The sequence below is a fragment of the Pogona vitticeps genome, chromosome 1, assembly GCF_051106095.1.
Source record: "Pogona vitticeps strain Pit_001003342236 chromosome 1, PviZW2.1, whole genome shotgun sequence".
Lineage (NCBI taxonomy): Eukaryota > Metazoa > Chordata > Lepidosauria > Squamata > Agamidae > Pogona > Pogona vitticeps.
In genome coordinates this window covers 270,660,023-270,676,625 of record NC_135783.1, presented here as the reverse complement: position 1 = coordinate 270,676,625, position 16,603 = coordinate 270,660,023, and the positions used below count along the sequence as shown (strand labels likewise).

General features: G+C 47.9%; 1 protein-coding gene across 3 annotated transcripts in view; it reads right to left on the bottom strand.

The window, feature by feature from the left end:
- WT1 (WT1 transcription factor) overlaps window positions 1-7,386 on the bottom strand; it is a 65,059-nt gene extending 57,673 nt beyond the window's left edge. Inside the window, exon 1 of one of the 3 annotated variants that reach the window (XM_072985848.2) lies at window positions 6,495-7,386. In XM_072985848.2, the coding sequence (XP_072841949.2) occupies window positions 6,495-6,942 (448 nt within the window). In that variant the 5' untranslated portion in view covers window positions 6,943-7,386. The remainder of the gene's footprint in view (window positions 1-6,494) is intronic. The other 2 variants (XM_072985847.2, XM_072985849.2) reach the window with 2 other exon arrangements.
- Window positions 7,387-16,603: the final 9,217 nt, after the last annotated feature.

Below are 16,603 nucleotides of genomic sequence, written 5' to 3'. Positions count from 1 at the left end.
ACTGATGAGCCACACTGAAGAAAAAGCTCATTGCTGCAAAACCTTTCTTTTGCAAACATTTTCCCGAACGAGGGCACACTGTGCTCTCTTGAGTTGACTCCCGAGCAAGCCCCCATTTGATTGAAGGGTGAGGGTGTGCTGCATTCAGACGGAAATGGCCTTTCAAGGGATGCAAAACGGCGTTTGTTTGTTTGTTTGTTTGTTTTTTTAACAGAGCTGTGATCTGGGCTTTTTCCTCATCTTGAAAGTAACTTGTTGGGGGTCCCGATTGGCCTTAGGACAGCTCCCCGCTGCGCGCCGCCCACTCCCATCTTCTGCCGCAGAGAAATGACAAACACACCGGGGCCTGGGAGTAACTCAGCCACGAAAATGGGAGGAAGGGAAGCTGCTGGGTTCTCCCCTCTGTGGCCGGGGGTTGGCCGCCGGCGGCGGAACAAGGGACTTGGACGGGCTTCTCAAAGCTCCCGCTGCTGCTGCTGCTGCCGCTGCGTGTGCCTGGCGCTCCGAGGCGCCTTCCTCCCCGGCCCACGAGCAGCGATGACAGGTCGGTACCCAACCCTTGCACTTCCAGGCTGCAGCTGTTCCGGGCTCCCTTATCACCGGCTCAGAGCCCACAAAGCAGAGGCTTCCCTCCTCCCTTTAGCCCTCTTTTCCTTTTCAACTTCTCCCCCGAAACATCCACACTTTCAAGTTTACGCTGTTGTTACTCTTGGCCCGCCGGATCGCCGCTCTTTTCTTTGGTGACCTTCAACGATGCTTCTGGGCGCATAAAAAGAGTTTTTGGCCGCGTTTCCCGGCGTTGCCTGACCCAAAGCTTCAGGAATGCGATAACGGGGGTTGGAGTTCTGAACCCGCCTCCAGATAGCGCGAGCTCTCTTTAATTAGGACTTTATCGGAGGCTGGGCTGATTAAAACGTGCTGAAAAAATCATTGAAATTTGGTCCTCTGGGGAAGAAGGCAAGCCTTCTGAAGGGACCCAATTGTTGGACGAGCCCAGCTGCAGGAAATAACGGAGGGGTCCAGGGGAGGGGAGGCGTAGAGGAGCAAAGGATTCAAAGGAGGGCAGGACACCCACGCCCCACTCCCCGCCGCAGCCGCAGCCAAAAACTTGGCAAAAAGGCCAAGGTAACGGATTTCCCACGCTGGGAAAACCCGACTAAAATCTCAACTTCAACCTTGACTGATTCAAAGCAAGAACATTACATTCATTCCCCGAACATTGTTTTCCAGCTTTCCCAAATTCTTCCCAGCCACCCCAAAAACACAAACAACCGAGAGACACGAACAAGGTGAGTTTGTGTGTCTCTCTTTCACACACACACACACATACACACACACATATGTCCTCTCTCCCTCCCTCTGAGTCCCCTTTCCCTTGTCTCTGTTATGAAGGAGGTGGTGGTGGTTTGTTTTATTCTGGAGCTATGTAATTAAAATCTCATTACCTCTTTCTCGCCATTGTCTTTCGGAAATGAAAAACAAACCTGACTCTTTTTCCCTTTATTCAAATCAGCGTGATCTAAGTCGAACTCTATGGTGTTCTGACGGATTTACTTATTTGGCTTTTATGCCGCCCATCTCTCAGTCCTGCCCTGCAGCCCTGATTTCCTGATTTCACTCCCTTAAAAATCAGGAGTCCGGGCTTTTTCATCCTACCAGAAGCAGGTGCGCTTCTAATTAGAAAATTAGGGGGATGCAAACCCTGACGTTATGTACAATATCAAAGAAAACGATTTTTTCGTCTTAAATTTATGTATGATTATAATATATTTCGACAGAAGTGTCACGTCTCATGTTTAGGATGTCTTCATACAGGCACGCTTTCATAGACTCTTAATTGTTACTAATTTTGCAAAAGTCCAACTTGGGGCTTTAAAATAGAACTGATCTGATTTATTTTTTAAAAAATAAAAGCATTGTGGTTTTTACAGCGAAAGCATAGATTTAAGATTTATTTATTTATTTATTTATTTATTTATTTTATACAGCCTATTATTTTCATTTCCCTGCATTTTTTTCCATACTGACTTTTAAATGATAAGTATATCATTCTGTCATTCCTAAACATGCTTATGGTAACAACTGGAAATAATGAAGGGCTACAATTAAAACTTTCCATCACACAAAAGAAAGTATGTGAAGGATGTGAATTTTAATCCATTCATGGTCCAAAAATGCCTTATTAACTGAGTAAAAATGCAGCTATACTAATACAAGAATTTCAATAGAAATCGATTTCAAAAAAAAAAAATGTCTCTATGCACAAAGAAGTGGGAGGAGATTGAGAGGGGAAAATCGAGATGTTCTGGGAACATATTAGTATTAACTATTAGCAATAGCAACAGAAGTAACTTGAGATTCTGAAGTATTAACATTAAGTTGAGTGTGGCTACTGACATTAAAAAAGCAAACAGAACTCACGACTGTTTTTGTTCTGACAGTTTTGATTAATTTGGCAGTTTCCACCTACCCACCATAAAAGGTAGAAACACTATTCATCATAATTGCATGGAATTAACTAAGGATATTAAATTGCTTTAGAAACTGAAAAACCTAGTAGCTGAATATCAAAATGTCAATAGAGTAATGTCATTAATAAATACTATTAACTCAATAATAAGATTTTGCTGGCCCGTCAGAAGAGGAGAGGAAGCAATTATGTAGAGAAGGGAATGGTCTCCCAGACTAATTTAAAGGATTGGACAATAATAGACAGATCAAAATCTTGAAGGACAGTGTAGAAATACTGTACGACTATTTCCCTACAGGTTTCTGTAGAATGTTGCAAATTATAAAAACATTTGTTTTAGGAAGTTTAATTAATTTAAAATGTGATTTTGCCAATAATGAAACACAACTGCAAACTGGAAAGCTGATTCAAAGAACAGAGAGACCTCTGTTGCTGGAAATTACCTATCAGTCAGATTTTGTATTACAAATAAATCTCCGCTCACTTTCTTCAAAGATATAATTGCTCCAGAATACTGTGCAATCTGTCGGGGTATATTGCAACAGGCCAAGTTAGAAAAGTAAATACAAATAATTATAGAATTCACCGCAAAATATATCCTGGAATTTATTGTAAGATACATGGCACTTTCACTATAGGCATCAGCTAAAGTAGAATACTGTATTACAATGGAATAATCAGCCAACAACAAATCAGTTAGGACATAATCTGCCAGAAATGTCTCCTGCAGAAGCCCCACTGAAACATATGGGAACTAACCCATTTCTACTGGGGCTCCACTGATTTCACAGGAAACATGGATTTTGTACAGGTAGCACAATCTAGGTTAATGAGACATGCTCGTTATTGTAGTCAAGGATTTTGTGTTGTTGTTACAATCCTCTTCTAGTTTGGATTATCTCTTTGCCGGCTTCTAGCCAGATCAACAGAACATGAAAGGATCAACCTCTGGATCCAGATGCAGTTTATGTAGAACAAAATGATGGCAGTCAATGGGATTTTAACAATGCAATCCTGGGTCTATTTATTTATTTAAAATATTTTTACCTTGCATTTCCCCACAAAAAGGACCGAAGGCAGCTTACTCTGAAGTAAATTCTGTCAGATTCAGTGGGGTTTATTCCCAAATTACTATGTATAGTATTCTTCTTTGGATCAGGCTTCCCCAACAAGCCTCCAGAACTTTTATTCCTAAATAAATTCCTTTAGCAAACAAAAGGATCCTGCTGACAAATGCCTACAAGTAAACTGGGAGTTTAAATTACTTTCTAAAAGAATAGAAGTGCAGTTCGATACATGCCCATACAGAAGGAAATCCCACAGTTTTATATGACATTTACTTCCAGGTAAATGTGACTACCATTATATTCAGGCCAAGAAGCCAAATGGCAATTAATTTAAAAGGCACTTTTTAACTAATAGCTTTGAACACTACTCCACAACATTTGTAAAATACATATATATTTAATGCCCATTTAGATAACTATGGAATCACAAATTGTTATGTTTCAGAAAATCACTGTTAATCCTCCCCAATGCAGTTTTCAGGTTCTTGGTATGAGTGGATTACACAATTAACAGGTGGGTGGATGAGTTTTCCATTTGCTATGGTGGCAGTGGAGGGATCATAATTACATTTATCTCCATCTTAAACTATTAATAACTACTCTATAGATTGGCAAGAGATTCTTTTGATTCTGTTTATTATAGACCAGTTTCACACAGTACATTCTGGAATTTGGTTCCAAAGAAGCAATCCTGGATTTCTTTTGACCACTGTAATTTCCCCAGGTTGGTTTCTATAACATTAGTCAAACATTTTCCAGGATCATCAAGAGCTCCATTCTTCATCTGCCATGGAGTAGTCAAGGAAAGGGACCTGTTTACCGAAAAGGAACCAAGTGAGCCTGGGCTGGACCTACAGATTCTAAGCATCTCAAAATAGTAGTAGATCCAAGAACTGAGATCTCTAGAAATCAGTTTTCACACTCACTCAGAATGTGGCCATTCGCTCATCAACAGTGCGATCCTATACATGTGTGCTTAGAAACACCCCTCTGGGAGCAATCCTGTGCACACTTGCTTAGAAATAAGCCCCATCAAAATATCCCTTTGGGGGGGGGGAGGAATTCTGAAAAATTAATAGGAATGCACTTCTAGTGCTATAGAATTCAATGAGGTTTGTTTTTCATGAAATGTGGAGGACTGCTTTGCTAAATAAATAAATCTCATTGCATTTTTTTAACTGTGGCATTAGGGGGGGAAATCATTTTCCTTGTTGCTTAAATATTTCTAGGATTCTCTCTTCTGAACAAGAGATCCCACCATCCGCTATGGAAAGACTTTGTGCCTCAATGTTCAAATGTTCAGAAGGCGTAACAGGAGAAACAGAAACTACCGTATCTGCCAGTGTAACTTCCCACTGAAATCAAAAGCTGACTACAGTATTTGGTTGCCCTGAGTCGATTGCTCTCAAACAAGAAGCGCCAGCAATCCTCCTTACTCCAGAAAAGCCTCATCAGGGTCCTCGGTAGGAGCACTTCAAGGTCATTATCGGATACGTTTCGACGATACAAAAGCCGCAACTTTCAACCAGTAGCAATGTCTCCAAAATGTTAAACGCAAAACCATAATTCGCCACCTACCGAACAGTCTCAATTAGATTTGAGCGTATTAATGCCCAGTAACGTCTTCACAGTACATAGGCATCTGCTCAGAAGCAAATCTCATTAAATTGTAAGATTCAGTCATCCTCATTAAGCCGAGGCCTTGCATTATGCCAAAAACTAAAGCTTGAATGTCTGCTTTTATTTTCTAGTCACGAGAAGAGGGTGCCATATGATAAACTTGTTACATTTACTTCGGATCCCAGCCTTGAAGCACTGAACCATAAACTACTTGATCTGGTGTACAGTCAATTTATTGTAATTTGAACCTTAAAATTCCAGAATGATAATTTATATTTCATTGTAACCATTATATACCTGGGCATTCAAAAATAGCTCCCCTTTGATTTCACATCTGCACGCCCAAGGAAACTGATCTACAATGACTCCAATCCTACGCACACCGACTTGGAAACAGCCGCAGTCCTACCCACGCTCACCCATTAAACTCAGCACAAGCTGGGCAATAAACATGCACACACTGTGACTGCAGCACGCGTGCGTAGGATTGCTCTTGGCTGTAATTCTGGGCACATTTGCTCAGTTTAGAAGGGTATTCCATTGAAATTAACGGTATTTACTATCCACATAAACACAGTTAGGTTGGTCCAGTGCACATGCCTATTGTTTATGTGACAATTAACTTGCAATGAGCTGCGGCTGGTCTTCTTTAAAGCTATAAAAACCCATAGTTAGAATCAGGCCGCGGGAGTTATTTAAGTTCGAGATTACAAGTTTACCACCATTGCCCGGGTGTGCCAAGGAATACTCGCCAGTTTTTGGTCCAGTGAAGACCGTGTCAAAAGGGGAGGGGACAACACCTTTATTAGGAACAGCTATAAACTCGAGATATATGCAAGTTTTGTGATTCCCGAGAACTCTTCAGGCTGAATGGTGGGGGGGGGGAGTGGGAAGGGGGAAAAGCCTGGAAGTCCAGAAGGTTTTTGGCGGGGCGTTCCGATCCATGAAATGCTACACTTAAAATAATTCAGTCTCAAAACAGAGAGTGGGACTTGATGAGTCAAAAACTCATGTAGGTATTCCCCATACAGTACAGTGTGATGAAGCCTTCTGGAGAACGCGGCCGCTTGCCTATTTTGTGAATTGATAGCTGATTCGAATCATCTATAGGAACTCTCACACAGGTCAATAGATTTTGTTTGATCCCTATGGGTCAGTAGGATGGCTTTCTCCTTTTCAGAAGAAAAAGGAGCACCTTCCAGTCATTGTTAAGGAAGGGTGACGCTGGAAGAGAGGGGAGAGCCCTGGAAGAGCGGCCAGAACCCCCCCCCCAAGATGCGGCCGCTGTCACCCAGGGATGGAGCCCTCCCGCCCGTCCCCGGGGGTTCCCGGTTTACCTTGGTTGCGGATGGCTTGCTGGCTCTCCAGGCAGTTGGGCAGGTACGGCCCGTTGGGGAACATCCGCGCTTGGCCGGCGGGCGCTTGGCTGGGCGGCGGGGGCGGCGGCGCGAAGGGGCCGTAGCGGCAGGCGCCGGCCGTGCCCGTGAACTGGCCCGAGAAGTGGACGGTGAAGGCGCTCAGGCACTGCTCCTCGTGCGGGTCGGTGGCGCTCCAGCTGGGCTCCTGCTTGATGAAGGCCGAGGGCGGCGGCGGAGGAGGAGGCGGCGGCGGCGGCGGCGGGGCCAGGGAGCCGTAAGAGGCGCCCGGCGGGAAGTCCAGGACGGGAGCCCACTGCGCCGCGCTGCTCACCGGCATGGGGCAGTTGCCGTTGCCCGGCAGGGAGGGCACGGACGGCGGCGGCGGCGGCGGCAGCAGCGCGTTGAGGTCGCGCACCTCGGAGCCCATGGGCTCCGCGCACAGTTTCCGCCTCGACGCCGGGAACCAGTCGCTGCCGCCGGAGCCGGAGCCGAGGCCAGCCGCGCACTTGTTCCACCCGCCTTGGCCCCCCCTGCCCGCCTCTGACGGGAAGCACCAGGCGGCGGCGCCCAGCCCTTTCGGAGACGCCCGGTCCGCGCCGGGCAGGCAAGTCCCCGGCTCCAGCAGCCCCGAAGGAGCCGGCAAAAGCGAGAGCGCGAGGTTGGCCTCCAGGGTCGCCCTCGGGTCCGGCCGGCGACCGCGCGCGCGGGACGAGACGGGGCGCCCGGCGGCCGAGGGGGAGCTGGGCGGGGAGAGGGCCGGTCGGCCGGCGGCGAGCCAGCGAGCGAGCGAGGCGGGACCGGGGGAATCGACGGAACGGCGGACGGCCAGCCCGAGGAGCTGCCTCGAACCTCTCTTCCCTCCGCCGCGGCTTTGCCCTCAAGTCGCCCGAGCGCCGCTCCTCGAGCGGGGACTATCCTCGTGAGGAGGCGGAGGAGGAGCCAGGCGCGCGCGGGCGCTCCCTTCACGCTCGCCTCCGCGACACGGCCTCCCTCCGCGCCCAGGAGCGCCACCCGAGGGCGTGGGTGGGGACGGGACCCCCCTCTCGCGCGCGCGCGCGCGCCCGCCCGGGCCAAAGAACGGGGTCGGGGCGTGAGGGAGCGGAAAGAGGACGGAGCCTTCTCCCCTGCCCGACAGAGGCTGTCAGGGAAGCGGCTCCCTGAAACGGAAACAATCCGGCTTCTCTCCCTCTCTCCTCAGCCCCCTTTCGGGGGTGCGGAGACAAATTCGGAGCAGGCCAGGAGGCGCGAAGGGTTCATCCTAGGAAGCGCGGGAAAGAACAGAGAGATGCGCCGCGGAGTGTGAGGGCGGAACAGATCATTTTCATCACTCACCGCCCGAAGTGGCATTTCTCCGAATTGGCGAGCGCGCGGCGCGCAGACCGGCCGGTCCTCTCCTAGCACCAGGGACGTAACTAGGGCAGCGCCCCTGAGGCTCTGCCTCAGGACCCTGCCGTTTAGGAGCCACTCAAATGTAGCGATGGCTGTTGGCCGGTACAGTACTGGGAAAATAAAAGGGCAACACGTCGGGACCCTATTCCCTTTCCTTTGTGTGAAAACCGAAACCTTTTCTTTCTGGGAACACTGCGTTTCTCCTCCTTTTTCACCCACGCCGCACAGGGAAGTGGGTGGTGGAGGTGGCTCTTGACCTCAGGTGCCAAAATTTTATTTATTTCTTCGACTTGTATGCCGCCCGCACTCTGCAAGAGCCTCCAGTTAGCCCAGTTATTTTACGGCTCTGCCCAGTACAGTACACAGCTAGGGCTACAATCAATAACAATAATTGGTTATTGTGGGTTTTTCGGGTTTCTTGGCCGTGTTCTGAAGGTGGTTTTTCCTAACGTTTCCCAGTCTCTGTGGCCGGCATCTTCAGAGGACAGCAAACTGTTTGCTGTCCTCTGAAGATGCCGGCCACAGAGACTGGCGAAACGTTAGGGAAAACCACCTTCAGAACACGGCCAAGAAGCCCGAAAAACCCACAACAACCATTAGATCCCGGCCGTGAAAGCCTTCGCGAATACAATAACAATAATTATTAGCATCTAAATTTGGCAGAAGTGCCCGACCTACTGAAGCGGCAGGATGTGAATGCAACCCAGTAGCTACACTGTTGGCCAGACTGGTGCTGAAAGCCCACAGGCCAACGAAATGCTACTATCTCTTAATGAATTTCACTGCACCTCTTCGGGGTGTAATCCTCCTTCCCCCAGCACCCAACCTTACGGAAGAGTGAATCTAGTCTTTTTTTAAAAAGGGGGGGTCGGTATTAGGGAATTGGTGCCAGGACTCTCCTCTCAGCTAAGGTATTTGAAGGGGGAAGGACTGTCTGTCTCCCTGGAGCCATGAACAGGTGCCCTTATACAAGCCAGTTAGTTTTCAACATTCTGCAGCGCTGTACAAGTGTTAAATAGATGAACAGAAGCCGTGCAAGATCCACTGGCTCGTCTAGATCAGCATTCCCTTTCTCCTGGCAGCCAGCCCGTTGTTTCTGGGAAGCCCACAAGCAGGACAGCGCTGCTACAGGTCGTGTTCTCCAGAGGCTGACAGACAGAGGCATGCTGCTTTAGATACTGGAGGAAATATTATAGTCTCCTTGACTAGAAGCCTCCATGAATTCGCCAGATTCCTTTTCAAGGCAACGCAGTGGTATAAGCATCCTCCGTGGAGAGGCAGTTAGTCCAGTCAGTCGTTCTGTCATGGTGAACGTTCAGCCCCTAAATTGCTCCATAGAACAGCTGTGTCAAAATAACAGTACAGTAGTCCGCTTATATTTTACTTCAGCTACCACTCCTTATTTTTTTAAATGTATTTATTTTATTTATATGCCGCTTTTCTCCCGGTAAGAGGACTCCTTATTCTTGAATTACCCTAACAGACAATTCCTGTTCCAGGTCCCCCTCCCGGCTCTTTTAACTCCGCTTATGATCTTAAAATCAAGCATAATTAAGGCATGATTTCCTTTTATGGAATGGGTACAACTCTGAATAACCACGTAGGAAAGGACTGGACTTTTGGAAAAGAATCTTGCTCTTTTGTCAGAGCAGAAGCTGATAAAATCCGCGACTCTTCTCAAAGCATCCGCTGCCTTAAGAATCACCTGTATCCGTGGGGCAAGGCGGAGGAGGGAAACCCACAAGCGCACGTACTGGACCCGTTTTACGTGTTCTTTTTCAACCCCGAAATGCGATTAGACTTCTCTGTGTTATCCCGTGCCAGAATCTTCCCCCTCTCGCCCGTTCCGTGATCTGTGGCAAAGTCAGTTGCGTCCCCACCGTCTTGCTTCCGCAGGTTTCGGGTGAGGCGCAGTCTTAATACTTGAAGGGGCAGGAGACGCAAAGGGAGTAAAGTGGAGCCGGAGAAACAGCCTAGTTAGGGAGTGGCGCTATCGGGGGTAAGAAGGTCAATAGACGTGTCTTAAAAGGTCGTCCGGATATACTCACAGGGCGTGGCCGAACGGCTGCCGGTAACACAAATTTAACAGCGACGTTCTTCGGGGGGAAAAAAGAATCCGATTTATGAACATATTTTGTTAGGGACGCCATTATTAACTAACTGTAGAAAAATGATCGTGCTGGTTTTGAAGCGGGAAAGTTTGTGTCGTTCTAAACGTGTCAGATCTGAAGGTGTCAAACGCTTGCTCGTCAATTCCTTACGTTTTCTCGCCTCTTTTCGGGTTTTAAAGTATCTAATTCCGCGGTCTCTTGAGTAGATTGCCCTCAAAGTTAGTGACTGCCTTTCAAGTTACTAGGCAGCTTGGTGACAATTTGAACCCAGCTCCAGACCCATCCCTCTAACTAAGGACAAGGTCACCGTCTAAAGCTATCAACAAACCAACCACTTGGACAATCCTTCCCGCATTTTCTTGGGAGTAAGACCTATTGAACTTAATAGATGTTACTTTTCAGTACACATGCATAAAATTGTGCTGCAAATCTGCTCCCCTTGAGTCAGACGTGTAGGTCCTTTGACTTACAAGGCTTAAAATGGTTTTCTTTTAAATACACGTAGACCAACACGGATTTAATGAGGGTGCGATCTGAATTAGGAAGGAAGGAAGGAAGGAAGGAAGGAAGGAAGGAAGGAAGGAAGGAAGGAAGGAAGGAAGGAAATGCATCCCCCAAAATACTATAAAGTCATATTTAAATCTTAAAATAGCCTGTCCTCACTTTTATTAACAAGCAGGTCTTTCCAGAGGTTCCCGTCTTTCTGTCCACGAAATCACCTTGGCTGCCTGGTTTTTCCAAAGCGGCAAGTGCCAGGTCCTTCTCTGTTGGGGGGGGGGGCAATATTTGGTTAGTTCTTACAGAGCTTTCTTTTAAGTAAACTCTGCGGGCAAGCCGATCCTGAGAAAGCCGACTGGGAAGTGAGTCTGTCACGAAGGCCTGTTGAACCTAACGAGTTCCTCTTCAGAGTAATCAAGTACATAGGATTTGCGCTGGAAGGTTACGCTGAAGTTCAGAGTATCACGTGCCTCAAGATGGGCACTACACTGAGCTGGTCTTGACATCTGACTCTGACGGCAGCTCTTAACAGACGAAATTTAATGCACCAAACGTACCGGTGTATATTTCAGGAAAGGAAGCAAAAGGTTGCAAATCACTCTGCTAGTGTCACTTGCAATTTTTCAGCAGGCATTAAAGAGCCTCGTTAACATAACACTCTCCAGGGGACCGGGTTATTTGGAACATGGAAAGGGCAACATCTAAAGTTTCTGTCTTACTTCATAACTGGAACATTATTGAGAACTTTTTCGTGCGTTCCTTTAAAGACACGTCGTAAACGTTCTTAACCCCCCCCCCCCCAATTGCTTTAGTAGTCAGAAATTTGTTTGTTTCATGACTACCCCAGGTAACCTGTCCAGTCTATCTCTGCTGATCTATTTAGTCATTACAGTTTCCAATAATATACTACATAGTGTTCTGTGAGATTTCTCAGACATTTACATTTTAACTAGAACACCTGTATATTCCTCAATTAAAATTGACGAGTTAATCAAGTCTTTGACATTTAAGAAATACTTGTCTTGGTTGTTATTCTTATCAAGAATGAAGGGCAATTATCCCCGTACAGTATGAACTGAACTTTGAATTGACAGTCCTCGTTTGAACAAAAAATCAGTGCCAAAACAATACATCACCACTGCTCATAGTATGTGACCAATCCTATCGTGTGAAATCACCGTCTTTTTCTGCTCCTTCACACACAGTGGGATGAGGGTTAGGGGAGACTAAGTATTTAACGTCGGGCAGGTGGTTTCTGGATTGTCCCTCTTTCTATCGTTTTTTTGTTTAGATCTGCAGCAAAAGAAAGCAAAATAGCAGCTCAGCTAGGCAGCTCCATAGCTCGGGTCATTCTGAATGTTTATTAGTTTATAACTCATTTATTTTATTTAAAATTCCAATACACCTTGGCAAGGGATAAAGTTCAAAACGATTGCAATAGTTTTCTCATCACCAACTGCTCTGCCCAGAGGGCACTCTCTCAGCAGAGAGAGACAGCAACTTTCCCCAGCACAAAATGAAATACTCCCTCACTGGAAAGGCAGAAGGGAAATTGCCCCTCTGGAAACACTCAAACAGAGGCAAAAGTCCACGGCATTTTACTGCCCGAGGCAAAGGACAAAATGCCCACCACTACCATTTGACAGGGCAGAACGGGACTTCTCTAGCACTCCACCTTTGTTTCCACGGTGTTGAAGAGACTATATTCTCTGCCTCACCTGAGGGCAGGTGAGTAGCATAGGAAGGGTGGGGCAGCAAAGAAAGAAGGCACAGCTTTTCCCTCCAACAGAAAAGAAAAGTTCAGGAGGAATGGTCAATGCTGCTATACCCTTCTGCATCCTCCGTTTGTATCGCCTTTGCCTCCTGGCAGAGCTGGCCCCTCTTGTTGACCTTTTTTGGAATCTTTCTTTAGCCTGCAGTTCCCAAGCACTTGCAAAACTGTTCAGATTCCTTCACAGCTAGCGTGGAAGAATTAAAAAAAAAAACAATGAGATCTGCCCATCCAAACTTTCCCCAGAAGGTCCTCAATAGCAGTACAGAATGGTCCTCCTGTCTTGTCTGTTCTGTTGAACCCATGTCAGTCCTCTTGCTGTTTCTAAGCTTCATTTACCCGTTTTCTCTGGGTAATGAATTAATTAGCATTTAGGATAGCATTTGTTTTGGGTAGTATAAACTGGGCGTTATTCTTTAGCTTTGGTCTTTAAATAAGAATAACTTACCCTCAGAGGTAGAAAAGGGAGGGGTACAAAAAAGTAAGTACAACATTTCTGGCATTTAAGCACGTTTGGACTAATAGAATCCAATGGAATGAAATTTTATTGAGTTCATCTGTAAGATTTTGCCGGAATTCAACCCAGGACAAGCAAAAATAAGTTCCCGAGAAATATATTAAATCTAGGGACCAGAATAACGGCTCTCAATTGCTGGGTGCCGCCACCCATCTTAATCCCTTTCACGCTGTGCTGAAATGCTGAAGCGAATATCGTTCTTTACCATTTGTTCTTTACGTTTAGGACAGGGCCGAAAATACCAGGAAGCTAGGTAGACCATAACTGGGGCTGGATAAAGCCTATTTTCTGAATGGTTAGCCATTCAGAAGAGAAGAAACGGGGGCAGCGGAGTACCCAGAGACTCCTTGACAGACTCATTTATTCCCTCTAGTCCCTCATTCTTAGCGTCACAGCAAGTTAAAAAATAACCCTCAGAATTCGGAGAGGGAGAAGTGTCTGTCGCTTGAGCTCAGCGGCTCATGACCAGGGTAAGGTCGCTCCCTCCCGAAATGTTGGGGTGAAGCATCCCCGCCCTACCCCGATCCCGGCCCCCCTCTATAGGTCAAGAGAACCTCAGAAGTGAGCAAGAGATTGCCCGGCTTTGCTTAGGTCTTTTATTCCACACTAAAGACGAGCTTAACTTAGAAAAGCAGCAGAAACTTCCCAAAGCCAATGTGTTCATCTAATCAGTGTCTACACAGCTTATTATGCATAAAGATATCTCAGGGCGGTGTTGGCGACCCACGATTACCTACCCCAGTAGGCGAGTGAGCAGGAATGATTCAGGGGGTGGCGAAATGTATGAATGAGACCTATGGATTATGGACCTGGCTGTAGTTTTTACCAGTGTACGTTCAGGGTGGTGGGGGTTGACGTGACCTCCCTTGCCCCGCCCCCGACACTCAGGTGCCCCATCTCCCAGCTCAGGTTCAGGAAATAGTATTTTCCCCCCTCTGGTCGCAACACAGACATTTCCCTTGGGAAGGGTAGCCGCAAGCACAGAGGCTATTCCGACATAAATCGCTTTCTTCCGGACCTTCCAAATTTTATATCTCCTTATGGCGTGGGAGGCGTCCAGCCACCCCATCCCTTCCTTCACATCAAGAAGTTCGGCGGTGCCGCGTGAAGGATGGCCTTGGAGGCGGCAAGAGAGGCGCTCCAGCCAAAGGTGCTTCTCTGCACTCGTGGGCAGGCTGGGAAAAAAAGCAGGTTCGCACACCCCAACAAGAGCCCTTGCCGGGGCACAGACATTTTATTTTATGCTTGCTCCCAGGCGATCAGCTAATTTCCCCTCCCCAGCACAAGCGATCTACTCCGCTTTGGGGTGGGGGTGGAGAGGGACGAGAGGGCTCTCAGTCCGATCCCGTTGACTTAAAAGTAAGTCTTGTTTATTTCAATACACCTTACTTCCAAGTAAAACGCGCTTAGCGCCGTAGCCTGGAAGTGGAGACAGAAAGGGGCAGTTTCTCCCCAGCGCTTTCTTCCCGCGGCTGGATCTACGCGCGGACCCGATTATTTTAAGCTCCATCGCTGGGAGAAACAAGGCTGGGAAGAACCATCATCTCCCGGCAGGAGCGGCAGCGGCGGGCGCAGCGAAGAGGCAGGGAAGCTCCGGCAGCCCGCGGCCAAGCCGCTCTCCCTGCCGCAGGTTCCCGGGCGCGAACAGTCACGCGACGCGCCTGGAAGGAAGGGCTGCTCTGGACGCGTCTTCCCCGCAGCAACGGGATCTGGCTGGTGCCAAAGCAGCACACAGCAAGCTTGAACAGCGAAGGGCAGCGAGCCCAGGCGAGGAGGACGAGAGCGAGAGAGAACTGTTGTTGGGCTGTTTTTTTTGCTTCCCCCTTCTGCCCTCTCCTAGGTACTTTTGAGCATGGTTAGTCCGCGAAACTTTTGCTAGACAACTCGGTGATCTCTCTCTCTCTCAATCTCTCTCTGGCCCAGGATTCTGGTGGGATGCTCCAAAACCAGACGGCTCCCTGCTTCTCCTTTTACCCTTTCCTTTGTTAATCCCTCCTCATTCCAACTCGAGATACGAAGATAGACTAGTTGGGATCTTCCGTGCGGCCTTTGGTTAAAAGGATACAGGTTACCGCGCCGGCAGAATTCCTTGTCGACGTGGTGGACCGGAAGTTCATTATCAGAGGAGGTTTGGTGAGTCAGTTCTTTCATAAGTCCCACTGCTTCAATGGCCGACTCTAGCTGCCACTTGCTACTAGATTTCAGCCGGGGGGGGGGGGAATAAATCTAAGGCAACTCGAGAACTCGAGGCTATTATGATTCTTCGGTAATTTCGGGGTGCCGGTCAAAATTTTCAGCCCCAACACCCCCAACACCAATCTAAATCAATCTTAGGACTGCAGAGCTGGAAGAGACCCTATGGTTCATCGAGTCCAGCCCCTGTCAAGGAGGCACCGTGGGGAGTCGAACTCCCAACCTCAGCCTCCGCAGACAGCTCAACTCAGGCCTTTCCACTCACAGAACATTCTGGCTCTTTCTTGTGGAAATAAACTTTCAAGAGCTGTACTTGGGTTGCCAAATGAAAAATGCAGCCTAGAAATCGGAAGAGGTAGGCTTGGGTGGGCAAATGCGAGGACTACTATAAAGGAAGTAGAGAAGATCCTCAAGAGTCATTGGAGGCCGAGGCCAAGATCATCAACAGGATTGTATTTCCATTCACTATGTACAGGATGTGAAAGCTGGAAAAGCAAAGCAAAGCGGGCTGCTTGTATACCGCCCCATAGTGCTTCAAGCACTCTCTGAGCGGTTTACAAGTTAATTATGCAGGCTACATATTGAAAAAAAGAGAACTTTAAAAAAAAAAGGCGAGAGAGAGAGAGAGAGAGAGAGACCAAATACGACTCCATGAAGGAAGCAACAGGCTTTTAAATTTACAAGAGCTGAGCAGGGCTGGAATGATGAGGCATATTGGGCGTCAGGCGTTCATAGGGTCGCCAAAAGTCAGATGCGACTTGAAGGCACATAATGACAAATTTGTGTTGCCTGTCCTTGATTTATCTCACTCCCACCCAAGTTTGTGAAAACTGGTGGCCCCTCTGTTTCAAAAGCTTTAATCTAGAGCTGGCACTGTTTGCACAAAGCTTGCTGGAAACAATCCTTCCAGAACATACAAGGTACTGTACAGCGCAAGTCGGCGTGTGTTTAGGATCGCGGCCTCAGGGCCCTCTGGAGCTACAATTCTTCACGCGCGTGGACAAAAGGTATTTGGAGAAGAGATTCCGGGCAGCAGCCCTTCCCCACACTTTGATTTCCAGAAAAACAAGGGAATGAACGAACGCCTAGGAGGAAGAGGGATTCCCTTCCGCCCTCCAACTGCTTCTTTTAAACTTTGGCTTGTTGTCACCGGCATCTAAAGGAGGCGGGAGAGGGGGGGGGAAGTAGGAGGGCTGGAGAGAGAGAGAGAGAGAGAGAGAAGGAAAGAAAAAAAAACCCGGGCTGGGTTCTGTTAGCTCACGCCCGCCAGGGAATTGTAAGCACTTTGAGCCCTTCTCTTCCCCGCTTCCTCTGTAACCTCACCAGCCATGCACAACTGTAAAAACAGACAAGAGAGCAGCGATCTGTCAAGATTCATGGACTCCTTTCGCGAAGGAACTTAGCCGAGTAATAAATAGTGCCAGTGACCTCCCTTTGGCCTCAGCCGGTGCCGAGGCAGGCGTGACGAGAACCCCCGGGCAGGAATGCGATTGGGCGGCCGCCCGCCGGCCCTCCCGAGACGCTGACCAATGAGAATGGAAAGCCGAGCTCGGAGCGCTTGGTCGAGAGCCCTTCCCCCCCACCCTCAACCCTACTTTCCCGTCCCCAA